Here is a 27,839-nt window from a genome sequence, read left to right as displayed (position 1 = left end):
CAAGTTAAACGTGTTTGTCACTGGGAAATATGAGGCTACAAATGTTGAATATAAAGTTTATATTGAGCCACTATGCTGGTCTTACAAAGTGCAAGAATTTCTCGTGCAGTCACAGACAGCAAAAGACAGCTGAGTCTGAAAAGTGGAGCTGGTGTGTAAGCACTCTAAAGATATATTCTTATGGCCAGCAGGGGGCGAAAAGGAGCTTGCTTAGAAATCTATGGGAAAAGGGCCCAACTGCCTCCTAAAGCCATGACCTCAGTAAACATTTACCAGGTGTTAATGGACTCATTTGCTAGTTTTAAATGGTATTGAATAACATGTTCACTTTGCGAAGTGAACATGTTATCCTCCTTAACCACCCCCCCGTGAGTTAAGGAGGATAAAGCAGAGTATACTTCAGGGCACTGAGTCACTACTGTATGAGCATATCCCAGCTTCTAACTCTTACTTCTGAGGTCTGGTTTCAAAAAGCTAAGCTGACAGTGTCAAAAATGCCCAGCTCAAGACTTAAAAACACGACTTTGTAAAAACCTTTGGGTGACCTCATGGTGGCTTCATATATGAAAAAAAAAAGGTATTACCTTCATGATGACAGTTAATGACTACTACTGGGGTAGTTATGCTGATGTACAGCTCGCTTAAGTTATTGCCACATAATGAATGGAGGTGTTAGAAAACAAACATTTATGCAAGTTCAAAGTTCACTTTATTGTGAAAGGTTGAACAAAGATGCAACTTGTTCAGTAATGTCACTGTCAACAACGTAGAAGCAGTTGTGATTTGGAAATACTACTCCGGTTAGGCTAGTGACCCATTATCAGGCACTTTAAGTTTTTAGAAAAAAAATAGGTTACAGTCTTTGTGGAGCTGTTCTTAATAACACTACATTTCCTGCCTCTTGTTCAGGCTGTGAATCCAGCTTATTTGAACCATTACCTGAAGGATGAGTCAACACATGAGGACTATAGGAAACATCTACAGTGGCGATGAATGCACCTCAGTGCTACAAACCTACGTAAACCACCTTACATATTACCTCACTAAGACATTCTCTACTTTTTCTTTTAGTGCAGAAGTGCTACAACTTGTCCAAAGTAGCCGGTGGAACCCTCACACTTTGAGCGGAGGCTTGTTTTCGGCTCTCCGGCAGCTCGGCTGACTGTGTTTTTATGTCAGTTCTGTAAAAATCAGCGAGCTTGAAGTGTTGGAGGGGGAGCCTGATCCTAGTCGTGGTTACATGCGGTGGATGCTGTGATGATCCATGAACTGTTTGAGGTTCTGCAGGTTGTCCCACCACGTGAAGAGGAAGGTCTCTGCAATGAGACTGAACCAGGGCGTGATCTCCAGCTCTTTGCTCTTAGCCTTCTCCAACATTTCCTTCAGCTCCTCTTTGCTCACGTAACAGTGGCTTTTGATCTCATTGGGGTCTGGACTCAAGTCCACGTCCTGTGGAGAGACATAAGGAAGGATGTTACGGTCTATGATGCTGAGCGGACTCAGACAAATCCAGATACACGCTACATCAGGACAATTTTAAGGACAGCTGTTGTCATTTTCATTTAATTTGTTCATATGTAATGATGTCACCTAATGTGAAACATTTAACACATTATACTAAGATGAACCATGCATCTCAATCTTCAGCTGATTTGCTTATCAAGGCTGAAATTCCACTGTGCGCCTTTTCCTTTCACCTCTGCTCCATTTGAACTCTGTCCTCACAGACGATGAGATTAGACACATTCCAGATTGTAAACAGGATGACGACCTCTATCAGCTGCTTCCTTTAGAGGTCACCACAGTGGATCATCTGCCTCCATCTCACCCTCTCTCTAGCGTCTTCTTCTGTCACACCAACCCTCTGCACGTCCTCCTTCATGACATGCATCTCATGAACAAACTGAACAGCAGGTAGGTGGGGGCTCTGTGCTCATAGCCAGAGCTGTGTGCCTGAGATGACCATATTAGGAATATCCACACTCTATTACATCATACAGAGCCAAGGCCAGAAAAAAAAAATCTGAAACCAAGGAGTTTAAAGCCTGAGCTTTTGGCTCACTGGGACTAATTACACACACGGTGACCTCATTAGAAACCCTGGCTGTGTTTTATTTGTGCACCCACCATAATAGCATAAATACACAACCTCTACAGCTGTGTTACAGTTTATTTGCCTAACACCTTAAAATTTAACACAACAATATACCGTTGTATGAGAGGGTTTTGTGTCTGATTTCTTGTTTGTTGTGCACAGGACTAACATGCACATAATCAGTGCTGTCTGCTCTTTTTATTTATTTATTTTTTTTGCATTCTTCTGAGATAGGTTCACCTCATATCTGTGTCCTGTAGAGTGGCCACAAATTAGTCTGAAGAGCTTAATGACTGCATCGTGGTGTACACTCCTAAATGACGCTGTTCATTTAAATTCCTAGAACTCATATCCTCAGAGGCACACAGGTGAAACGAAGCAGTCGCATCAAGGCTGGATTTGTTGGAGGCAAAAGGGTACTTTACAAGGCATGCAAGGTGGATTTGGCTCCGGTTAATTAGCCCTGTAGGTTAAAACAAAAAATCACTGTGCACGTCTAACAGATATTACAGCACTACCTTCTGCACAAAGAGGATGTAGTCAATCTCATGTTCTCCCCAAACCCCATCTGACTGGGCCTTGTAATGGATTCTTGTTAGATATGTCATTTCATCTGGAGTCACCTGAGGAGCAACAGGAAGGCGGAAGAGATCACAAACAAGCAAAGATTTGCCGCAAGCCTCCGTAATCCTCTTTCAGCGAGGGCAGAAGCCAAAAGTGAAACGGACACACAGCATACCTGCTCCACTGGAATCCCCAGTTCTGCTCCGAGTCTCCTCTGAGCGGCTCTCCTCACCCCCAGTGCATCCTTCTCCTCCAGCTCGCTGTCTGTGTGTAGAGGATGACTGCAGCATGTGTTTGTGAAACAGCCTGTACAAACGCACACACAGAGACACGGAAGACTGTTAAAACCTATAAATACTGCTAAGCCTCGGTACAGCGGCGTCTCAGGGGAGCGAAGGGGTGTTTAAAAGGCGTGAGGCTGACCTGGAAAAGTGATTTTGGCGTCAGACCTCTGCTGTAAGAGTAGCTTGTCCTCGCTGTTGAAAATGAAGACGCTGAAAGCTCTGTGCAATAAACCTGTTGACAAGAACAAACAGCTCGAATGGAAATAAGCGCTGCAGAAAGCACCTGTGTGGATGGGTGTATATTCTAGTGTGGTAGACAGGCACCTTTATCGATGTTGGAGTTGAGGTGGCAGTTTTTCTTGGTGTCCGCTCCAATCTTGCGGTCGTTCTCGTCGATGAGGATGCACATCTCGGACAGAAGCTGCACCTGCTTCTCATCCAGGTGGTCTGTGGTAACCTCGGGCATTCTGGCTGCAGACTGCAGGTGTCTCACTTCACTGCGGTGCGGCGGCGGGTGGACAACAGTTGATGATTTGCCGCTTTATGAGATCAGAACAGTGTTCACTTTCAAATGGCACTTTGTATTTGACTGAAATGCTTTGGCACAGCATTTTTTTTCCCCCGTAGTTTTTCAGTATTTGTAGAAAGGATGACTGTGAGGTGCTTCTGAAAGCTCTAGAAAGTGGAGCTTGTGCTTTCTCCGAACTATAGGAAGTAGTATAACTACACTAAACATCAAAAATCAAGACACACACTGTGAAACAGCCAAACATATGAAATATTAGTATTTTTCTCTATGAATGACTGTCAAATTAATGGAGATACTGCTCATAGTTTGCAAGCTTTGACCTCTGCAACAAAGTTTACTAAATACACAATATATACACTATATAACGTATGCCGTACTGACGAGAATACACTGAAGCTTTGAGACATCATTGTGAAAGTGTCTTCTGTAACCACTCTGCAAAGCTACATCAAGTGTAAGACATTTATAGACAGAATTTGACCTGCCTTTTGCTCACAGCTGCGGTTATCCAGAGAAACAAACGGGCTGCGGCAGCCAGCTATCACTAGCTCAGTCAAAAAAGCGCTACTTCCCGCTCGGGGTTAATAGGCTTATCGTTGCCTTGTTTTTAAACGCTCTACAATCGGGCTGTTTTAGAGACATACAGCTTCCATCTTACCTGGATATCGCTCTGCGGAAGATCGTAACAGCGGCGCACACAGGTCCGGACCTCAGCTGTGCTCCTCGGGCAGCACACGGTGCGTTTGATTTCAGCACAGCGGCTCCCTCCCGGGATAGCATCCGGAGCACCGCCCACATAGCCCGCACCATGGCCTGAGCGAAACAGAAAACCAATCACAAGGACGGAAGGTGAGGCTGTCGGTAAAAAACGGGCAGGATCACAGTGGGTCGGGATCACTTTGCTTGCAATGGCTATTTGCAAAAAATCTACCTGCTATAATAATCAGTTTACTTTACAGTGACTTGTTTAGTCAGAGACTGGACATTAACAACATCCAGCTTTAAAGGGGAACCCGAATCATCTGCCCCACAGCCCTGGTATTAACTGCACTGGTAACATTCAGTGATTAAGGCATATTTTGATGATACTATCTTTGATACCTTGGTAAAGAAATGAGCCACTCCAGAGTTTACTCAAATAAAAGCATGAATGCGTTATCCTAATCCTGTGAGTAGAGTTATCTATCAGCAAAACATTAGAGATACAAGTGCTAAGTCTGTGTATGCTGCTGAAGAGATATTGACTGGAGTTTAACATGGACGGGGCTGTATTTTGGTATAATACCAAGTTGTATCACAAGATGGTGCAGTGACATTGAACCAGTGACATGTAACATTTATTGAACCAGGTAACTCATTAATAGCACATTTATATATTTAATAGTGGCCTGGCAAAATAAAAGCCTACTGAGGAAAAAAAAAAAAAAAGGTGCCAAAAAATAGATAGTATCAGAACAGCTGGTGTTATAATGCTGTTCTTGCTGGTGAAAGCTTTAGTTAAATTCTGCACAGGCTAACTGCATGAAGTACCTTTAAGGCAGGGATATCAAACTCAGGCCCTGTTTATGTGAGAATGTTTTCACGTGAAAACCGTAAACTTCTGTTGCGTTTTGGGCATTTGTTTGCATGAATACGGTGTTCTGAGTCCCTGAAAAACAGCACAATTTGAAAACCAGTTACAGAGTGGGACATTTTTGAGATGCTCTGGTCTCCGTATAATCAGGGAAAACACGAGTTTTCCATAATGGTGGGTATTAACACATGCACGCTGTGGTTGTGATTCCTATGCTTTTTCTCCACATGTGCGAGTAGACTGACAACAATAACTATGGTGGATTTCAGAGTGCTGTTTGTGCTGCTTACTGTTTTGAATTTAATAGCACTTCTTCAACAAAGTGTACATTTGCTACACCATCACCTGGATTACATTACACACATTACATAAATCACATTACAAAACACACTGCCAACTTGTGGCCTGGCATGGAAACGACAGTGCTTTCAATGTCTCTTGCGGTTCCATTTTAAGACACTGCTGTCTGCACGCGTTTCTTTTTGAAAATGAAAATGGAAAAACTACAGTTTCCAGCAGATCATTCTCATGTAAACAGCGCCTCCTTTCACATCATGCACCACATACAGCCCACTGTGATCTCAAGTGGGCCAGACCAGTGAAACTCTCCTTTCTGTGAGTGTAAAGAAGTTCAACTACACATTTAATCTGAGATATCTTAATTTAAGATAAAGAAATGCAATTTCAACAGTACATTTTTTATTAATTCACAGAAAATTGAATTTTTTTTCTTTTACTGTGGACTCACCCCCCCCCCCCCCCCCCCCCCCCACACACACACACACAAAATAGACATTTCTGCAATACATAGTGAAAAAACAGGAACCTTTCTGTCATTTTATTGTTTGTCTATTATCTAATTACTTTGGTATAGTATGAATGGCCATCGGGAAGGTCTCTATCAGTAGGAAAATATATGAAAATACAGTTATGCCCTCCCTTACATTTTCCAAAGCCATCTAATGGGCCGGACTGGAGTCTTTGCCGGGCCGATTCTGGACCTTAGGCCTTATGCTTGACTCCCTTGCTTTGAGGTCTAAGGCCTGAGGACCTAAGTGCTCCGTTCCAGCAGATCCACTTCATGTTTTCCTCTAAACACTGACTGTCAACACGCCATCAGATCACCGCACAGCACCTCCGCACCACCCAGGCTTCTGCCAGCTTAACATAAGTATGCGCTGTCTGCCATATATACGAGCTACACAGAAAACCATAAAGCGATCAGCTACTCACACAAAGTGTACTCTCTTTCAGGTTGATAAATCACGTCTTTTACCGTGTGGCGACGATATTATAGAGCGTAATCGGTCGGAGCAACTCGCGTTCCCTGTTTGTGACCTCACGGTTTTTTATTTGTTGTCCTCCTGGCGGCGTGACTGCTCATTGGCTAACACAATGCAAACACAGTGTACGTTACACGGAAGTGGCGGGCACTAACAATATACGTCATGTGTCAAAATTTGTAATAAAATTCTGATACTCAGAGAATAAAACTACCTTTTATCACCCATTATCGGAGCCATAAGTCGACAGCCTGGTTGCAAAAAAAAAAAACAAAACAAAACAAAAAAAATCCCAAACTAAGGTTGTGTGAGGTTAGAGATGACGGAGCCCGCCGTGTCCTTCAGCCGCTGCGCTGAGGATGCCGCAAGGAAGCATATATGTGGCAGTTAGCCCGAGCTAGCGCCCAGCTCATTTCATTTCCCATCTCCTGCTTGGTGTGTATGAATTTAGCGAGGCAGTGACAGTGGTGAGTCTCGTCTTATTTCGTATATGCATGACAGAAGCGTGTCAAAGTGCCTGTTAATACTTAAACTTAGTTAATGGAGATAATGTTTTATAAACTGACGTGTTCTGGCGCGTTTACTTCCACTATCCATCTTATGCTCCTCTAACTATAACCAAGCTAGCTTATATTTATTACACAGTAGCCCCTGGCCTACACAATTTCTATGAGGTTATATTTATTACATGTTACCCCCTGACCTGCTGTCATATTACGCTATAATAATGCAGGCAGCGGACATACAGAATCCCATACCGCGCTGCAAAACTTCAGTAACATTACTGGACATTTAGTGTTGTAATATCTGCTGGCAAAGACATGCAGGCTTTAGATGATGACCAAAGGTGTCTCAGGCTTTACTGGCTGGCTGCAGTAAATTCAGGTGACACCACGGGACGCTTATTTGTTCGACAAAAGGTCTAAATGTAATTTTTGTATCTGTTATTTCCATGTGTAAAGAGTAACGTGAACGCGACATTAAATTGCTGGGCTTTTGAATTTATTTTGAATTTATTTTGCAAGTTTTAGGGCAAACACCCAAACTCTGAATATATTTGAGAGCCACCCTTAAAGAATTTATGTAATGGGTGCAAACCTGCATTTCACTTTCTTTACTGCCAGGTGGGTGGTGATAAGTGAGGGCCCCAACCAGCCAACCAGAGTACGTCCAGTGTTTAGCTGCTTCTCAGGTAGGGTGTGAACAGGGGGCAGGGCCACCCGCAAGGTAGGAGGGATGCCCGTGGAGGGCGGAAGCAGCAGCGGCTCTGCTTCAGCTGTCCGTCACCCCAAGCAGAAGCGCAAGGCTCACAGTTTGTCTATCAGGCGCACCAACAGCACAGAGGAGAGGCCGGGAGGCATCCAGAGAGGAGACATGCTGGATGGACAGGTGAGGGGGAAATACACACAGATACAGATCCATAGTTTTTCTCATCTCACACAAGCAAACTGACAGCAGCAGCCAAACAGTCTGAGTAAAATTGCAGCTTTGAAGACAATGTAATAAAATATGCTACGGGGAGGACCCACAGAGTTTCACTTTAAAAGCACCAGGTAGACAATTCTCAGGTAATTAGCATTTTCATTGTTATTCTCTTTTGGTGCGTGGCTGTTTCTTTCAGTCGTGAGAGTACAGTACGAGCCGGTTAAGCAGCATTTCTTTAATTTTCTACCTGGCATTGCAACATCTACAACTAATGTGTTTATGAGATGGAGTTTCTCCCTCTTTGTGTAGCTGCAGGTTCCTTGGAGGGAGATATTTCTGAGTAAAAGAGTTAATGTCTAGGATCTCTAAACTTTTATGAGCTCTCTGCTGTGAGTTTAGAGTTTGGTTACTCATTTCTTTGTTTTTAAACAAAGTATTTGGCTGTGATTCTTGCCATCAGGTTGGTGATTAACTTTCTCTGAACACGGTTCTTTAAATTAGACTTATTTCTTCCAGAATGGGAAGACTGGGAGCCTGTTTGTGAGCAGCCATTTCCTGGTGCAGACTAGTTGTTTCTTCCCTGCTAAGATAATAAAAACAGTTTCTGTTTGATTAAGAACGTCCTGGTTGTTAACTTTTGGGAGTTGGCTGCACAGTGACCTTATTAGGAGTCATTTCCCAGATAAGATGAACAAAGTATTTGTGAGTGTTTCAGATTGTATCAACAGGTTTCTCCTGTCATGGGACATCATAGATGTTAGACATTTAGGATTAAATTTAAAAAAACATGTTGGATTTTAAAATGGGATGTCCCATTTATTAGTCTCTTTTAAAAAATGTATGCTTGAATTTGTCAGCATTTGCCAGAATGACCATGGCTTTTACTTTCTGTGCTTTATCAGCCACTAAAACTAGAGCTCAGCTTGCACTTGCCTGTTGTCTCATCAAGTTTTAATATGGGCTGCTTGTTCAGGTCTGATTAGTCTTTTCAACAGTCCTTTTTTTATTTATTGCCAAGACCGGCAGGCTCTGTTTATGCACCTCCTCTATCCCCTGGAGCACTAGCTGCACATACACAGACAGCTTTATGGACCCATATTTTACACAGAACACATATTCTTCCTCACTTTTAATGCTGCCGGCTTTGGCCCGAGTATGCTGCAGGTTTAAGCACCGCAACTAAGCAGCTTTAAATTCATAAGGCCTGCCTGTTATTTGCTAAATGACCTTTATTTATTTTTTTGCAAAGTGTTTGGGCATGTGGTGATGACAGAATGGTCAGGCGGCTAACGTCATTGTGACAGGCAGTTGGTTTTTAACACGCGCCCCAGCTGAAAGAGTGACAGTGAAGTATTCGGTGTTGTCGTCTTTTGGATGGCTGGAGGACTAAGCGGCAGCTCTCGAGGCGAGCTGTCAGATGCAGCCTTCTGAATCCAGTGTTTTTCACGGCAGCTTTTATGTGTCTTCACTTGCTAGTCTGGTGGAGACTGGTGGTCAGCTGGTAACTGGGTACCTCTAGGACGGCACCATGGAGGTAAGTTAGTTGAGGCTGGTTAGACAGTGTCTGTTGTGTGGTTATTTGTTTGTATCTTGTAGCTGTGTAGCTCAAACTGTGGCCAAGTATTCATACCAGTTCAGCTGCTGTTTGATTCAGTGAGGTAAACACACGGGTTTATGTTGTTTCACTGTAAGTCAAGTGTATTTTATGAGTCACCCAAACTTCACTTTCAACTGTGATAACTGATAGTTGTGAGTATTACCATGGTACTCCTGTTCTCTCCCACTTGAGGAGGATGTGGAAAGAATTCCTGCTCGACGTTCCTGATTGTGCAGCGTTCTGTATATGTGACCTTAATGTGTGGTTGGTTCTGTTTTCTGTCTGTTTGTCCAGGACTCCAAGCTGCCCCTCGCTTTGCGGAACAATCTCCTCGATCTGTTTGGGCAGATCGAGCGGGAGTTTGAGAATCTCTACACTGAAAACCTTGAACGTGAGTAACTAATAGGAAGAGTCAAGCAAAAGCATTTGGATTGCATTCTGAGGCACCTACCTTACTGTATTGATTTTTCAGTGTTCATTGACTAACCCGATGTTTTCAGAGCACAGGCAGTGTTTAATTACCGACCCCTCGTCACTGTGCTTATGTTACAGTACGTCGGGAAATTGAATCGCTGAATGAGCGACTGACCGGAGATGGACAGACCGTTGAGGGAGGAGACCCCACCAAGGGAGCCTTGAAAACAAAAGGTCTGTAATTTCCCACACAAATCTGTCTAAGTGCGTAATTCACTCTGAGTACATTTAATAGAAGTCTTTGAAAACTGAAATGGAAAATATTGATTGCATTTAAAGTGCATCTTCCTGGAAGCTGATAAGCATGAAGATTTAAATTTATGTTATTTGTCATCTTTATGACAGACTATGGTAAAACAGCCCTAGAAATATGAGTAGTTGCTATGACAGCATACTGGAAGTGGTAATGTTTTACACAACATACAAATATGCCAGCTGGCAGTACTCTAAGATTTTACAATCAGCTTACCCAAATAAGCAGCAGGTACTGCAACAGCTCCTAAATGTGACCATATTTTCAGTAATGTGAGACAGAAAGTGGCGGCAATTTTATTGTAAGCTCCATTTTATTAATCCCAAGATATTTGCCCTGTGTTTACCTTTACACTGACACTGAAGTATAAACGTGTATTTTATACAATGATTTTAAAAACTGAAAAAAAGTCTCGCTTATGTAGGTAACATACATACAAAGAAGAACACTGTTGCCTTACCCAGAGTATCATATTCATTAACCATCAGCCTATCAGTGTACAGTTGTGGTCAGAAGCTTCCAGACACTCATTGTGTGGGCATGAATGTCGTAGTAATTTGGGGCTTTTAATGATCTCTTTGAGCTGTTTGTTTTTGTTTGAATGGACAGCATACATCTTTATTCCACACAGGGTACAAAGTATACAGGCTTACTGTATATATACACACAATTTCCTAACATTTCAAAACTTCTAGATTAACATGATGCAAATAAGAGATTTTATCTGTCTCTGTTTATTTTCTACGAATCCTTAACTTCAGGATCTCAAACTGTGTTTGTTATTGCGGTTTAGTAACAGTGCAGATAGATAAATGTTCACTTGTAGCACGTTCGTAAATGATTTAACTTCTGATAAAAACTCCAAGAAACTGTTGATTGATCACAATCCACACAGCGTTATCACCACAGGCAAAAACACAGAAGAGTCGGCAGCAATCAGTAATGTGGCCTTCTCATAGCTGAGAGGTTTGCTGGATGGGGTGTTATTTATATGCAGCTATTGCATCACAAAGTTTTCCTGCAAAGTTTTGAGAGATACTACAGGGAGTGAAGTTAGGATGACAAACATTGGAAATATCAGAAAGTCCGGTTGTTCTGGATTGCCTCTTTGCTTGGCTGTTTTCGTTGGCAGGTGAGATTCTCGTTTTGTCTCTCCGGCCAGCTCTTCGTGTGCTGCGTCACTTATAAGTCATGAAACTCATCAAACGGTGTTGCAAAAAAACATATTGGACCCAATCTACCAGGAATTCAGAAGCATAAATTTAAGGGCGGCTCAGTAGGTGAGCAGGTGGCCATGTTTGCCTCACGTGGTGCAGGCGGCCTGGGTTCGGCCCTTTCCTGTGTGTCTCCCCCTGTCTCTCTTTTCCAACTTTTCCATTCTATCCAAAAAAGGTCAAAAAATATCTTTTTAAAAAAAAGAAACATAAATTGAGGGCAAATGTGTCCAAAAATCATTCAAACATAGGAGAAGAAGAGAAATAAATGTTTACAATAGTGTAAAAGAGCTGAAAAATCCAAGATAAAATAGTGTGAAGGACTCAATGTCGCGTTCCTTTTCTATTTATATCTAACAAACGCTCTAAGGAACTGGAATTACAGTGAAGGTTAATGAAGGCATATTAGTACAATGAAGTTTAATTTGAGATGTTTTATCAGCTCTCTCGCTCCAGAAGGCGCAGAAAGGCACAGACAATACCCGAGCGGTCCAAAAGGAATTGAAGCATTTAATTTTTAGTTCTTTTTAACAGCAGGCTTTTGTAGCTGCTGTGTTTATTATTGTTTATGCCATGTGTATATGCTGACCAGGCTGTTACATTGCATGGGTACACACCTGTGTGAGCAGGTTTTTCTTTGTATGATGACATACAGGATGGATGAGCGTTTTCTAGGAACTAATGTTTTCTTGGCTTTTACTAACGTTCCACAAACTGACTTATGTAAACGCTTTATTATGACACATAATATCCTTAAAACTAGCCTGACTATCTAAAATAAGCTCAGTTTAACTGGTGATCGTGCTTTGTAAAGCTGGGCTTTGGACAATATTCTCACAGCTCCATTCTTGCTGGACACAGGGGCACTCACACTGCGTCTGTGTTCAAAAGTCATCAGCAGCTGTACAGATGGTATTAACAAGTCATAACTAGGTCCACTCAACAAGGCTTCGCATTGTTGAGGTGTGCGCTATTTAAAGTCCTGACACTTTATGAGGCCATTACTGCAGCAGTGAAACAAAGCAAGCAAGAGTTCTGTCACTCAGTAATGAATTTCATTCATTGTTCTTTGTGTCCCTGTCACGCAGCCAGCCACAGCACCAGTCAACTGTCACAGAAGCTGAAGACGACCTACAAAGCCTCTACCAGCAAGGTACCTGGCACCAGCTATGTTAGCCCGTTCAATAGAGCTCGTAAGATGTGTCATGTGTGTAAATATTTGAGCTGTTACGATTCAGGCCTGTCTGAGGTAACCGACTGTAGAAAGCCCCTGTGTTTCTGAGGGAGAGGAAGGACCAGTCTTCCTCTGAGGTCATAATGTGTAAAAATTGGATAAACAAATGTAAATGAACATCCTTTGTGATCCCGTGCTGACACAGTGCTTGTACACTTTCCAGGGCAAAATAGGTGGACCTCGCAACTTCAGTGTGGCCACATGGGAGTTGTGGGGCGGAGATTCATGGGTAACTTCCTGAATGCTCTGTTTGCCACTAAGCATCATGGGGGGGGAGGCAGTGGTGGTCTGAGTGTCTCTCTAACTGCAGTCTGACCTTGACTCCTTCTCTGCTCTGCACCCATATAGAGGTCATTTGGGTAAATGGCTGCATTTGTTAAATCTAAAAAGTGTATTACTTTTTATTTATGTATTTGTTTTTTTTTACACCAGCTTTCATTGCTTTGGTGATCCCTTGAGTCAGTTTCCATCAAACAGTGTATCAGTTGGCTACACTTGCTTTTTTGCTAGATGGGAAGATCAAATTAGACTCATTTCTGTGCTTTTTTTTTTAGGGAGCTGATGTTAGTAGCTCGTTAGCTTAGCCTGTAACAAGGAGAAGGAATAAGAACTAATAACTTCCAGTTTCTGCTTTGGCACACGATCACATCCATATAAACTTCTGTTGTTTCTACAATTAAGTTTTTGCACAGATCAAACAAGCGATTTAAAACGTCTTAATTTCAGCTTCATTTTGATTTTGTGTGCCAGAAGACAGTACTATAGATTCTATTGTGTAACTTTTAACAAAAAAGAGCAGCTAATGCCCTACAGTGCCTTTGTATTCCTTTATGGCCGATTAGTGTTTCCTCTAAATTGGCTTGTGTTGGACAGATGGGCTGGTGTTTCCTTTCTGATGGGTCAAAACCTGCACCTGTGCTCGCCATCAGCAGGATATCTGATGTGCTCAAGCTACTGTAGCTTCCCTGCCGCTAATAGTATAGCTTCTGGCATCTTTACGTCTGTCGACAGTTTCCTGTTGGTTAAGTATTTTAGATCTTTAAGATCTTTGGAGCTGACTCATGTCTGTTGTAATGAGCTGTCATCATCAAGCTACAGTGTTATCGTCACTTAACCTGTCTCTGCTTTGCTCTGCTCCTCTCCACACACACACACACACACACACACACACACACACACACACACACACACACACACACACACACACACACACACACACACACACAACAGAAGAAAGGAAACTAGCGTGCAATAAAAGTGGAACACTTTTAATCAGAAAAGTGACCACAGCAGGTGAAATCTGGCTTTTAAACACGTCGTTGGCCTTCTTTTCTCCCTTCTTTTGTCTTCTGTGTAAAATGCTGTTGTAGCACCTTGAATGCAGCCGCAGAGGTTTACTCCTCCTCTGTTTTGAAAGTTAGAAAAGAGCACAGAGGGGATCAAGGCAGGACTTCTTGGATTAACCCCATGACAGAAGTAGCAGCTATGTAAAATACCACTAACCTATGAGCTGGGTAAGAAACATGACCAAAAACTAATTTTGGAAAGACGGAGGGGGCTTGAAACTAATGATCCTCACTAACTGTAGCCGCGGTCTTGTACTGGGTTGACCTTGACTGGAATGGGCTATTTTTCTTGTCACTCATCTTGCCTGCTCATTTTGTTCTAATAACAGGAGATATGTAATAAGATTGCCTCGGAGTGCGATGTGAATATAAGCACACAGGACAGAATGAGAGTTTGTATTTAACGCAGTCTAGCACGTGTGAACCACATGCTTTGCTGCTGCATCCACTGTCTACCAGTGATGTTAACTTATTGCTGTGGTCAGCTGTCTGCAGCAGCACGTACAGTACTGGCTGTGACAGCTCTGTGACAAGTGAAACTGGAAGCCTGCAGTGACAGGTCCATGTGCAATCAGACCTCTAGTTATTTTTAGAGGTGCACTAGTTGCTTTCAAGCACAGTCACAAACTGTCTCCTCGACATGATGATTTGTTACTCCATCAACATGCAGTTTGGTGCAATCTGAAAGCACAAATTTGTAGTGTATACACACACACACACACTTGGGGTCTGTATCACAAAACCAGTTTAAATGATTCTGAAACGCTGGCATTTAACTGTGGAAATATAGTGTGTAATGGCACAACTAAATAGAGGAACATCCTAGAAATATTCAAGTAACTTCCCAGTAATGTGTATATACAAACATCAGAATGACTACAACCTGGAGCCCTTTTAATGTGTTTGGCATTTTCAATATGAACAGTTTTAAACAGATAAACTTTAAAAAGTTCAAAGTAAAAGAAGCCGCTACCTGCTGCCAGCGCAGAGAGTGAAAGGTACAGATAGTCAGCCGTGAAAAATAAAACAGGGACCTGATAATGCTGTAATATTGTATTTGTAATTACCTGAATTATTAAACAGTGTGCACAATTAATATTCAACTTTAATTGGTTATTGGACATTAGTTTAAATAAATCTTCTGTTGCTGACATAATTACCACGAACAGCAAAAATGACTCATTGTCATTCTTATTACTCATCGCTTTAATGAAAACTTTTGTAACCTGCTTTGGGGCCATTTAAGCGGTGCAGTTAGATCTCTTTGAGATATCATTAAAACTATTTCCAAAGACGTCTTTCAAAGTTGTCTTGTTTTGTGATTCAGAGCCTCGAGCTAACATGGCGTCTGAGCTTTGACTCTGTTTGTCAGTGAGTAACAGTTAACTGTACCTGTTGGGAGATATATCAGCATTTATGTGAAACAGAGAGCAGAGCCCCTTAAATAAAGTCACTTGCTATAGTAGACGGTGTAGTAAGACACGAGTACTGCAAGGTAAGCTGTATATATTGTAGTATTCTCTAGCACTACGTGCCCTTAAGCTTTGATTTGGAACCGCGATCATTCCTCCTTACTCTCTCTTTTACTTTTCCCTCCCTCATGCTCACTTCTATTCTCCGTCTTGTCCAGATTGTGTCCAGTTTCAAAGCCACCGCCGGCTCCAGGGCGCTGTGCCAGCTGCTCAAGGAGTATGTGGGCCATCGGGATGGGATCTGGGACCTCAGTGTCACCCGAACTCAGCCTGTGGTGCTGGGCACTGCCTCTGCAGGTAAAAAAAAAAAAAAAAAGTCCTTTCACAGACTGTATAAATCAATCACAATGGCTTTGTTGTACACACAGGCAACATGTGGCACAGTGGTTTTAAATAAGAATAAATAGCAAGGACTAAAGGTGCTGCAAGCAATATTTGCATCATTATGTCTTTGTCAAATTAATTGTGATACCTTGGTGCAATTAGCAGAAAATGAGAACATACTTAAGATGATTGATTGCATCTGTTGGACACAAGTAGTGTTTTAGTATCAATATTTATCCAAACTAATCCTTTAAAAACAGAGTTTTGGCCTCAGCTTTTTTTTTTTTTTTTAAGGAAGCTTAAATCCAGAAAATTCTTCCCACATTCACTCAGACTGCAGTACAATACATTAAATAATTAGCTGGTTACTATAAAAACGTAAACAGCGACACGTTGTTCATGCCTGCTGTCTCCTAACAGACCACTCAGCCCTGCTGTGGAGTATAGAGACTGGCAAATGTCTGCTGAGGTATGCCGGCCATGCAGGATCAGGTAATCAGACTTAAAACTTTGACTACAGACTTTTCAAATTACTTGCAAAATGTACTTTTAAAGCATTTATAGTTTTTCTCATTATATATATTTTGATATCATAAATTTTGAGTGGTTGTAATGACATAAATCTCTTTTTTAATAAACACTGGCTGGAAGCATTTTGAGCTTATTCTTAGATGCAACACTGTCTGTCAACATTTGCTCACATGGCTTGTTAGATGACATCTTGTCATTGTTTCCTTTTCCACAGTGAACTCCATCAAGTTCCACCCCACAGAGCAGATGGCACTCACAGGTATGCAACTGAATGCACGTTTGAGCCGTCAAATCGACTACGTTAAATATAACATCTGTTTCAGCCGGTTTGTTCTCCTCGTCGCTGTTTCAGCCGTTTTCCGCTGCATCTGCCGTCTCCAGCAGTCACTTTTGTGTAGATGTGAACGAGCTGTGCTCTTTGTTGATTTGTACTTTCTGCAGCCTCTGGGGACCAGACGGCTCACATCTGGCGCTACATGGTGCAGCTTCCTGCCCCACAGCCACCACCAGATGTCAGTGTGAGTAGCTTTGAACCTTCCAGGGTTTCTACAGTAGGTCACTTCACTTTCATATGAATCACACCAAAACGAGACAGAAGTTGCGTGCATCGACTGAGCTTTTTTTGTGTGTGTCTTTCACAGGCTCCATGCGATGACGACCAGGACTCATCAGACAGAGAGGAAGGTGAGGTGGATGGCGAGGGCCCTTGTGAGGTCCCCACGGTGCGGGTTGCTACAGGAACCCTCAAGAGCCACCAGGGCGTCGTGATAGCAGCTGATTGGCTAGTGGGAGGCCGACAAGTGGTGACAGCTTCCTGGGATCGTGCTGCCAATCTGTATGAGGTTGAGACTTCTGAACTGGTTCACACACTCACTGGTATGTGAAGTAGTAGGGTAGATGTAGTGTTGTTTTTTTCTTCCTCTTTAGTGTACTTTGTGTGTCACTGTAAAGAGGAATTAATAGAGATTAAACAGGCTGTTATTGTCTGAACGTCAAATATGAAACTACAAACATTATAAAATGAAAGTGTGGAGCCAACTTGCTCAACTTGTTTCTTTCAGTGATTCTCAAACTTTTTCTGGCAACTTTCAGATTAAAAAAAAGTTCCACACAGTCAATCATCAATAATACAAAAGGATCCCAGTTGAAGAATGCAGATGCATCAGCCAACTCTACTTTTCTTATTTTCCAAAAAATCCCATTCAGCCTCATATTTTTCACCTTCTTGTCCGTGCCCCACTTACACTGGCTCCAGTGTAAGTGGGGCACAGTTTGAGAACCACTCGTTTAATCCAAAGAAAATCTGAAGTGTAAAAATAACGTTTTTTTTTGTTTGTTTGTTTTTTACGTGGAGTTTATTGCCAGACTTTTTCTTGGCCAGAGGTAATACTATATGTAAGCAGTTTCCAGTGCTGTTTCCAGAATCATTGCCCAGTTTCTGGACTATAGTTGTAAATGATTGTGAGTAGTGTGCACGGTGTATATAAAAAAAGAAACAGACGTACTACTGAAACTGCCTGTGATTACACAGTGATAGTTAGCATCGATGACAAAGTGATGGTTAGTGTCATAAATCTATTTTTTGCTCACTACTGAGTAATCTGTTGAGTGGTTATTATATGGAGTAGTATTCAACTGAAATAGGGTAATTTTGAACACAGCAGCCTTATCGGTCTATCAATATTCTCCTTATTTTCACACTTTAAGCTAAGCTGTAAGGCTTGTGGCAGTCCCTTTTCCTCATGCATACAGGTTTAAGAAAGAGTCTTCTTATGTAATTCTTGGCCTGAATGCCAGTAGTCAGATTTTATCAGTATATTAAAGTATTCCTCTTAGAAGGTTTACAGTATTTGTGAAACATAACCTGCTGTCAAGGCAGTGTCGTATTCAGTATAGAAGAAATATTTGATGTACAAATGGAAATGTTAGCTTAATTTTCTATTTTGTGTGCGTGTGTGGGGCCAGGCCATGACCAGGAGTTGACTCACTGCTGTACCCACCCAACCCAGCGTCTGGTGGTCACTTCATCCAGAGACACCACCTTCAGACTGTGGGACTTCAGAGACCCGTCCATCCACTCTGTCAACGTCTTCCAGGGACACACTGAGTGAGTCTTTCTGTCTCACACACACACACACACACACACAGATATGTGTGTGTTCCAAGTCATGAGTGCAGGCTTTAATTTGCCCACAGGGTGGTGCTGTAGCAGCTCAGCTCTCTGGAAATCCCTCCAACATTTTCTTTTTCCTTTTACATTAATTTACAGACCCTGTTGCTCTAAGCCAAATCCTCCACTTGCCTCTCATTCATTACGGAGCACTTCTCCTCACTTCAACAGTTTGCTTCTCTTTCTCCTCTCGCTGCCTCTTCGTACCTCTCGTTCTCCCTCCCTCTCCCGTTCATTTATCTGTCCGTTTCTGCGTTAATCCCCCCACTCTGTGTAATTTGGCACTTCGCTTGCTGTTAACACTCAATTGCAGCCGCTCATTTCAAAACGATGACTGTCAGGCTTGTCTGTGCCTTTCAATGGCAGTGCTCTTTAAAAGGCACAGGAAGTGTGTGTGTGTGTGTGTGTGTGTGTGTGTGTGCGCGTGCGTTTATGTGCATGTCTACATGTGTGTGCAGGCTGGCTGGCAGCCTTTGATTGCAAGTGGGGGGGATTATGGCAGAGCTCATTATGTACGACCCCAACATGTATAATTCCCGTAGATCCCACTCTAATTCTCTCCCATAGACAATTGCTGTAATGAGATTAAGCACCAGTGTTTCACAGTTAACAACAGCCCTCCTCCTTTCCTTCCCTTCCCTCCATCCTTATTTCCTTCACAAATGGCCACTTCCTTTGTGGCTGTGCAGTTAAAGCAAACAGACCTTCAGGCAAATGTAATGATTCCCCAAACTTCTGCAGTCTCATTAGAGGACTGAATAAAACCTAGTCTGTAATAGTATTTCTGCCACTTGACACATTCAGTGTAAATAAGAAGGCAACTGAAGTGGCCTCATGTTCATTATAGATCTGTTTTCAAGTTGATATCCTGGTGTTGAAAATATCTATAAACAGAAGGAAGTGTCCATCTCTAAAAAAGAGGGCCTTAGATAAAGTCGTGTTTTGTGCATCAGTGAGCTGAAACCCCAACAACACTCATTTAGCTACAATGTAAACTAGTAAAGAAATGCAGGTTTTGCTTAAAAATTACTTCAAAGATGAATTAATTGGTTAGTTTGTTAATTGCATGCAAATACATTCTCTTCCTAGTCTCCTGCTTGGTAATTACTGAATACATTTAGTTCTGTCATTTACTTCATTAGCGAACATGGTGACACTGCTGTGAAGTGCCTGCAGACATAGTGTGTTATAAAATCTGATAAAGTGCCAATACTGGAGTCTGGACATAAATACGACTTTCTGGGCATTAATAGGGCTCGTTTGATGAAATATTTTTAATTTCAAAAACTCTGCCAGCGACTTTGTCAGCTAATGATAGTTTTTCTTGATATCTTCTTTTTTCCACTTTGGTCCAATGAATAGATGAAAACAAATACTTGTTTTAATGGTTTGGAAAAGTAAGAAAACTAAATATTAACTATGAATATTTGTATTTTAAACCAGAAGGGAAGCTGAGACGGCTTCGTTTTTGTGGCGCATTAACTCACTGATGTTGTGTGGGAGGCCTCCCACACTGCACTCCACACTACCCTAGGGCAGGAGAGTGTGATGGACAGGATGCTGAAAAGAAGCTCATTGACTCTGTGTGTGTGTGTGTGTGTGTGTGTGTGTGTGTGTTACACTCACCTGAATACAATCATAGTTTATCATTTTCTCACTTTACTACTTGTGAGCCATCCTTGTTTTAACCGTGTCTTACAGCAATAGCAGGTCGCAATTTCTCCTACTAATTTCCCAGGATCTCCAGTATGACATAGTGGCGTGGCATAAATGGCATAATCTTCCTGTCCCTCCTGTGGAAACATCAGAGAGAGTAGAGTGTGAATGGTTTAATAGGCAGACAAGGTTGAGAGCTAGAGGGGAGACAGCCTCTCGTTTCCACCGTCTTCACTGGCAATTACAGCTAACGCTCCCTGACAGCGAACCTTGGCAGCTAAAAGTGCCGCGCGCCGACTCTGTCCCACCCCCCACCGTAATTGCAGTGTAATGACAACTTCGCGTGAGCTAACAAAACGGCCGAGAGCAAACAAGAAATGACAGCGGACTTGCTCTACAGACGGAGTGCCATGTCACGTTTGTCTCTGCTGCCGTCGACAGCTTTCGGAGACATCTGATTGCAGTTTGGAGAAATGCAACTTTGTAAGTGTGTTTGTGTGTGTGTGTGTGTGTGTGTGTGTGTGTGTGTGTGTGTCTGCATGCAGATGTGACATCCTGTCTCTGGAGGAATACAACAGCACTTACCGGGCTCTCAGCGACTGTCAGATCTGCAGCATGGCAAAATAACAGAGTGCTCTTAAACCTCTTAGTCGTCTGTACCTGAATATTTTCATTAACATTTTAGGCTTATGCTCTCACCCACTCACCATGAGTACATGTTACGATTCTGTGAGATTTCCATACATTTAAAAGCAGTCATTTAGATCAAAGCCTCAGACCACTTAACAGATTTATGTAAGAAAAATTAGCATCCAAAGAACTTTAGTAAGTTTGGTGGCAAATACCTTAATACAGTAAAGTCTTACACACTGTTTTAAAAAGTCTGGTCAAATCATTTTACACACTGTATTAATAATATACAGAAAAAAATCAATTTCAGATTCAAGATAAGACAAATCAAACAACTCATTGAAGATCAGTCAGTACAGAGATTCAGAATGCTGTTAAGATGGATGTAAGAATTTCTTATCATATTAGGGGAATTATTTTCATTTGAAGACACAGTGAAGACCACTGGGGGGAAATTTTAAGCTATAATTGTCCAAATCTCGTTCTTTGTAGACGCTGAAGCTACAGGTGTGTTCTAGGTTGTGATGTCACCTCAATGTGTCACAATGTGTCACATTGTTCCTCTCGTTCTATCTGAAAGGAGAGACATCAGGACACACTCACTGAGTGTGTGTTATTGTGCCTCTTAAAAATGTGCAGAACGAGCGGACTGTGTGTTGCTGCTTTCTCAGGATTCACTCTTTCAAACAGCACGAGTGAGTTTTTGATCAGCTTTTTTTTTGTGTGTGTGTGTGTGAGTTAAGATTTGGTTTATAGAATGGTTAGTTGGTTTTTAGCTAGAATTGAGTTTAGGTCAGTGAAAAGTTTGGCCCTTTGTTGGGATGTTTAAACTTCAGGAAAAGAGGCTCGGGAACGCATTAATGTCAATGAATGTCTTCATCAAGACAGCCAAACAGCTGTGTGTGTGTGTGTGTGTTCCTCAGCTTACACATGGAGTGGAGTAGGCAGTAGTCATTTGTAACAGGGAACAAGTTTCAGTCACAATGGGACTGAGTCCCACCTGGTCTGAGGACTCCTTTGTGGAAGAGCTGTGGAACAGCGGCTGGAGGAACGGAGTATGCTGGTGGTGAGAGGGGAGGTGGAGGGAGCAGGGCTGGAAGTGTTGGGAATCAGGGAGGAGCTGTTATGAGGCTGTTATGTTTCCTCCTCCAGCGGGGCAGGGGAGGAAGAGATCTCGCAGACCTCCCACTGCCCTGACAATCTTCTCCTCATCTAATTGATCAATGGGCGGGAATATCAAATAGCAATCAGCCAGACAAACAGAAGACAAGCTGAAATCTCACCCTCTGTTCACCTCTAGCGTCCCACCTTTACATGTTTAAGGGATCTTTGGGCTTTATAGTTAGGGAGACTTTTAAATTACTCTAGCTTTATCAGCTGCTTGATTCCTTCTATACAGTATGTCTTTGGGGCCATTTATGCTCACCATTCTTCCCCTTGTGAATTGTACAACAAAATTAATGTCGCATCCGCTGGCGCAAGCTGTGATTTGGGGTCTTTTCAGCAACTGGTTGTGCATGTCACAATTTTTGTAAACTCCTGTGGGTGCTGCTGCCAGCGCTGATGTGGAGTTTTTGTTGGAGTACTGACGCCCTATAAATGATACAGAACTGTGGTGACGTCACTGTTTGCGTGCAACAAGACCAACGTGGCGAGCATGAACGGACCCCATCTCACTCTTTCTACCAGCTTCCAAAGTCTCACAAAGAGTCTTGACCTTGGCTGTCAGAGACACTGCAAAGCATTAAGTACCACTGAATTCTCCCCTCCTTCCTCACACCCATTTTAAAAGCCCTTTAACCTTAATCAACCTTTTAATCAATTATCTTGTCTGATTACACTCCCCTCACACCTCCCGCCTAACCCACCTCCTATCTTCACTCCTCGCTATCTCTCCCTGCACCTCGTGTATTCCCAGGTGGGCTGTACCCCGCAATGTCAGAAGGTTCCTGTAACGATAGAGCAGTTTCTTTGAGCCGCGGCCTCCCTAATAGGACAAAGTTTAGTCCACTAATTAGTCCTTAATGCCATGTCAATATGAATTAAGCGGGAAGCCAGTATTAGCTAAAACGATGGGATGTAGAACCCAAGATAGTGCTCTGTGTGTGCGTGTGTGTGTAAAGGGACACCACACAACACTAACCTTAATCAAGAATGAGAAACCCCATTCAGTTTTTCCCTCCATGAATGAGCAAAAGAGAGCACGACTGACATATAGTCGTATAGTAATAGATTGAAAATATTAAAGGTCTATTAAATGTATGGCTAAGCCTGACCTTAGTGCTAACATGTGGCAAGAGGCATCACGCCTGGCTGAACAAAGGGCAGAGGAGGAAGAGGAGGAGGGAGCTGTATGCATATAAAGTACACTGCTGCCTTCAGTGTGCCCATTTATAATGGCAGATAAATGAAAATGAAAAAAGTAAAGAAAGATGGGCGAGACACCCTTCAACCATGTTACAAGTGTTGATGTTGCATACTTTGTCCAACAGAGGGCACTCTGCAACTTCCCTGTTGGCGACACACCTGTTTGCAACACAAGAAACACAACAACCAGCTGATGCGAGCAGGGTTGAGTGTAAACAAGTAAATAAATAACTACACATAATAATGAATGTTAGGGAAATCTGGTTGTGTTGTCATGTGTCTGAAAGGAAACAACTATTGGCCGATATGCAGTACCAGGCAAAAGTTTGGACACACTGGAGTGTGACTGAGACAGTAACAAAGAAACCTGGGTTTAGATGCCAAAAGCTACCACATTAATATTCCCCAACTCTATCCCATTTGTACTCCATCACGATGGCGCTGGAGCATTCGGTTCATCGTATGTGATCGTAACCTGAGCCTCTCACAAAGAGAACGTGACTAAATGCCAATCCAAGGAAGTGGAAATCATCTTTCACGGCATCCTGACGGCTCAGACACGTTCCGTGGTGTTAATGCTTTCAAGTCATTATTTAGCTCTTCACTTTGTCCCGACAGCCGCATCTACGTGACAGCACGAGTGAGATCCTGCCAACTTCAAGTGGGAAAGTGACACGTCGGAACGTTTTAAAACGGAGACTCGCATTACAAATCGAGAAGCACACAGTGTCAACTTTACCATGTTGTACCTGACGCACCCTCCGTGGCTCCAAGTGTCTTTGCACATCACTGTGATGCATGTGCGCATCGTGTCATCTTTTATGTGTTAACAATAATAGCACTGTCTTGTGGGAGGGGGGCGGGGGTGACTAATAACTTGTCACTCAGAAAACTTTATTCAGTTATTGGTAGAGATTTGTAGCTGTGGAATTGGAGCTGCAAGACAGAAAACCAGCTGTGTTTGCTGCACTCTGAGTTGTGGAAAACTGTGAAACACGAAGAGGAGGGGAGTGTTTTCTTCAGCTGCTCCGGTGTCATATTTTCATGTGTAACAAGCGTTCGCTGTTGTGTGTGTGTTTGTCTTGCAGCACGGTGACATCCGCAGTGTTCACGGCGGGCGACAATGTGGTTTCAGGGAGCGACGACCGCACCGTCAAGGTGTGGGACCTGAAGAACATGAGGTCGCCTATAGCAACCATCCGCACCGACTCAGCTGTGAACAGGTGGGTGGAAAGAGGGGCGGGGCTGCTCGGACTCAGCTGAGCACGCTACAGACTGTGGTTTGAAATCGTTGCATGATTGATCACTGTCACTGGCTGCTACAAATAAATCTGAATACTTAGGTGGCGCATTGATTTGATTTGGTAATTACCAAAATAATTTTTTTATGTTTCTGTAATGGTTAATCCACCAGAATGCAAAAGCTCTTTAATCAAAATTATTTTTTTTAATGCTAAAATATAATTATTGTTATTATCCATGAATTTTCAAATTTGCACATTATTATTTTTTTATTAAGTTGCCAAATTACAGTTCTTTACTCGCATTCCCGAACAGAAAAATTCGCTTTAGTGATTGAATGTTGTGCTTGATTTTAGTTTTTTAATTAAGTTGTGCGCAGCTCAAATGTGGGTATAAAAATGCACCAAAGTCCAGAGCAAGATAAATAATTTTGAACTGTGAATATTACAGAGATGCTCTAGTAGAGTGGGAGAATAAAAATATGGAGCTGGAATAGAGCGTGCAAACAAAAATAGAAAGTCCTTAACAAATGGGTTCGATACATCTGCTGGTGAAGAACAGGTGGAATGAGTGTATCCTCCAGAACAACTGTTAAATGAAATGATTTTAATGGCCCATAACTTCTCGGTGCCTGTGCTTTAAACCTTTTACTCCAGAATACACAATAGTTACAAAAAAGTTATAGTAAAACAGCTGTGTAAAAAAAACATTTTTATTCTTTCCATTTGCTGTGCTTAAAATGCCTGTGTACATTTATTAGCAATTATCCTGAATCCCTGCAGGGAATTTAGATTCTGGTAGTGGTTGATGTCAGTGTTGGGCTGTTAAGGTAAACCAAAAAGTGAAAATGTGCTTCAGCTGTCACTCGGTCTAAATTTTATTCTGTCACAAAAATGACTGGACTCAAACAGGAGAACTCAGGTCAGCAGATAAACTGTGGCTCCAGTTTAAAGTGCGACTATGTCTGATCTTTCAGGATAAGCGTCTCTGCTAACCAGAAGATCATTGCTCTGCCACACGACAATCGACAAGTGCGGCTGTTCGACATGAGCGGCGTGAGGCTGGCCAGGCTTCCACGCAGCAACAGAATGGTAAGAGCAGAATGACCCTGGATGGGAAGGTGGGTGTTAGCTTGGCATCTGTACCATAAACTGAAATGTGTGTGTGTTTGTGTGTTTGTGTGTGCGTGCGTGCGCAGGGTCACAGGCGGATGGTGTGCTGTACAGCGTGGAATGAAGAAAACCAGTCGTGCAACCTGTTCACATGCGGCTTCGACCGGCAGGCCATCGGCTGGAACATTAACATCCCCGCGCTGCTGCTGGAGAAGTGATCTGAGTCCCACCGCGTGCGCACAGCGCTGCAGCGCGCTTCAACACTGTAACCTGTGGCCTCACACGTGCACGTTTACCCTGTGAAACGTTTTAGTTGTCATGTAATTCACAATGAGCTATAAGGTAAAACAATAATTTGCGGAGCACATACTCCTCATTCATTCTGACGTGAAACCCTTCAGTGGCTTTTTAGAACATCTCCATCTCAGCGTGTGTGTGCGTGCATGTACGAGGCCACAAAACTGATCTTGTGCGTTCGACCCTTCACTTATTTAGCATGGATTGTGAATCGTGACGTGGCTCGGCCGATCTGTCCCACCCCCGGCCTTCTCTATATATTTGACCCGGCTGCCGCGGGCTGCTCCTCACACCACTGTTGTTTAGTTACTGCTGAATTGTTGCTCTTGCATGTAGATAAACTCAGTTTGCAAATGTTACTTGTAAAGTCCCAAGAGAATAATTATGATGACAGTTTGTAGAATACAATGTGTAAATAATATATTGTGGCCTGTTTAAAGTGACCTGTGTTGCAGGTAATGTGTCTTACAGTGTGGCAGAGACAGTTTTTTGTTTTTTTTTTTTAAATCCTTTCGGTCAAATATTTGGAATATTTCTTATCATGGAAACATATCACATATCGCTGCCATATCACCGGTGCAGCGAGCGGGCTGCCGGGCCAGTCAGTCGTCTTAAAATGCTTCAAACAGCATCCGAGGTGTTGTTGGGAAATTTGACAGATTGAGATTTGCTCCCTTGCCTATTACCTTAGATGCTTTCATTTCACAGCCAGCCTCCATATTTCCAGATATAGCTGAAACCTTAAGTCTGCCTTGTTCCATGTTTACAGTGGATTTTTTTTTTAACATGTTGCTTTTTTCTGCCTTTCCGTCAGGATGTAAAGTGTCAAGAGCATAGCAATAATGAGTCTGTGAATGGGATGTGTTCTGCATCATCATAATCCAGTGTGCTGCTGGTCTGTGTATCCATAAGCTGAATATAGTCATCCTCTTTAGCTTGTTGCCAACTCCGCGCCCTGTGTTGCTGTAATGTGTGATCCTTAAGTGAACTTGTCGGGTCTTTTCTGTGCTTCAGTAGCACGCACACTCGCAGTGTGTGTTGAACCTTTAGTCTTGTATAACTTCCTGCACCTTTGTTGCTGACAGCGCTTTTAATCTCCATGAGATTTTTTTTTTTATCCCAAAACAGAAGCAATAACCCAGGTGACTTTTCTGGTGCTCGGAGTGAAGCCCGAGCCCTTTTTCCCCCCTCATTTTTAAATCGGATACTATAACTTGAAATACACACTGAATCTCAGTTTGAGTTCAAACTCGTCCGAATACAGGCTTAAACTGGACTCCAGGAAGCTCCAGTTGAAAACATTGCTGTAGTTTTTGACCTTCGGACGTTTAATCTACTTCAGTGCTGTAAAACCCATACAAATGACTTTATGTACTTGTGTGACTGCTGTAGCTGTAGCTCAGTGTATGAAGCCAACTTGCTCTAATAGCTGGTCTCAGACTTCACTGCTGTTTCTACCCGCAGTACAAACGGGATTCATTTTGAAGTTGCATGAACCTAAAAGTGTGATGATCTTATTAAAATGCCTTACATTGCATTAAAAACGGTGCACGGGCCTTATCCATCAGAGCATCAGTGCACTTTTTCAAATGCTTGTTAAAGAACTAATTGTGTTCCCCGGCATAGCAAAGATATGATTTTTATTCCTGTTTCATTCAGGGAACTCAATCTGGCGCCCACCGGTATCAATGTCATTTTAATCTGCAGGTAGAACAGCCAAGTCCGATTCGTGCCCCGCTTATGAATTTCAACCTGGAGGAAATATGATTTTGGATTGATACATTAAATTATTGCGTGCCAGACTGTAGGGGTAAAAAAAAAAAAGAAAAAGAGTGGATAGGCTTTGCTTCACTGCGGCGAATCATATTCACCTCAAACTTCATTATGTGATCTACTTTGCATACTTTATTGTGACGGGTACGTGCTCTCTTGACACTTTCCAATAAAATGTGTGATTTCCTTTTCCAGTCTCACATCTCTTCTTCATCTTATTTAAACACAGCTCCCTTGCGTACTCTTAGTCACTTCAATGAGACGCGTTTTTCAAAGTCGCACTTTATTCATCAGGTTGCTTGGAAAAATAATTTCTAGTGTTAATGAGAACAGATTAGAGGTGCATGGATTTTGTGACACTTTCAGTTCACTTGTTCTTAAAGGAAGCCACATG

General features: G+C 42.4%; 2 protein-coding genes across 8 annotated transcripts; one reads left to right on the top strand and one right to left on the bottom strand.

The window, feature by feature from the left end:
• Window positions 1-690: 690 nt before the first annotated feature.
• Window positions 691-6,403, bottom strand: idi1 (isopentenyl-diphosphate delta isomerase 1). 4 transcript variants are annotated; one of them, XM_030757225.1, is made up of 7 exons: window positions 6,279-6,403; window positions 4,131-4,285; window positions 3,268-3,482; window positions 3,083-3,175; window positions 2,835-2,965; window positions 2,614-2,718; window positions 691-1,449 (listed from the first exon to the last, which is right to left on the bottom strand). In XM_030757225.1, exons 2-7 carry the CDS (start codon window positions 4,280-4,282, stop codon window positions 1,237-1,239), a joined length of 909 nt encoding a protein of 302 aa, XP_030613085.1. In that variant the 5' UTR covers window positions 4,283-4,285; window positions 6,279-6,403; the 3' UTR covers window positions 691-1,236. The 4 variants fall into 4 exon arrangements, with proteins under 4 accessions (XP_030613085.1, XP_030613086.1, XP_030613084.1 ...); XM_030757226.1 differs by having other exon boundaries at window positions 6,322-6,345; XM_030757224.1 differs by lacking the exon at window positions 6,279-6,403 and adding an exon at window positions 5,990-6,019.
• LOC115799934 (WD repeat-containing protein 37-like) lies at window positions 6,152-27,639 on the top strand. 4 transcript variants are annotated; one of them, XM_030757221.1, is made up of 14 exons: window positions 6,152-6,216; window positions 7,453-7,717; window positions 9,645-9,741; window positions 9,903-9,998; window positions 12,380-12,444; window positions 15,502-15,640; window positions 16,088-16,159; window positions 16,413-16,457; window positions 16,640-16,716; window positions 16,840-17,074; window positions 18,164-18,305; window positions 24,110-24,244; window positions 25,240-25,354; window positions 25,462-27,639. In XM_030757221.1, exons 2-14 carry the CDS (start codon window positions 7,565-7,567, stop codon window positions 25,591-25,593), a joined length of 1,503 nt encoding a protein of 500 aa, XP_030613081.1. In that variant the 5' UTR covers window positions 6,152-6,216; window positions 7,453-7,564; the 3' UTR covers window positions 25,594-27,639. The 4 variants fall into 4 exon arrangements, with proteins under 4 accessions (XP_030613081.1, XP_030613082.1, XP_030613080.1 ...); XM_030757222.1 differs by having other exon boundaries at window positions 6,162-6,795; window positions 18,164-18,268; window positions 24,217-24,244; XM_030757220.1 differs by having other exon boundaries at window positions 6,163-6,795.
• The last annotated feature ends 200 nt before the right edge of the window (window positions 27,640-27,839 follow it).

Source organism: Archocentrus centrarchus, chromosome 20 (assembly GCF_007364275.1).
Source record: "Archocentrus centrarchus isolate MPI-CPG fArcCen1 chromosome 20, fArcCen1, whole genome shotgun sequence".
NCBI lineage: Eukaryota > Metazoa > Chordata > Actinopteri > Cichliformes > Cichlidae > Archocentrus > Archocentrus centrarchus.
This window is presented reverse-complemented; position numbering and strand designations above follow the sequence as displayed.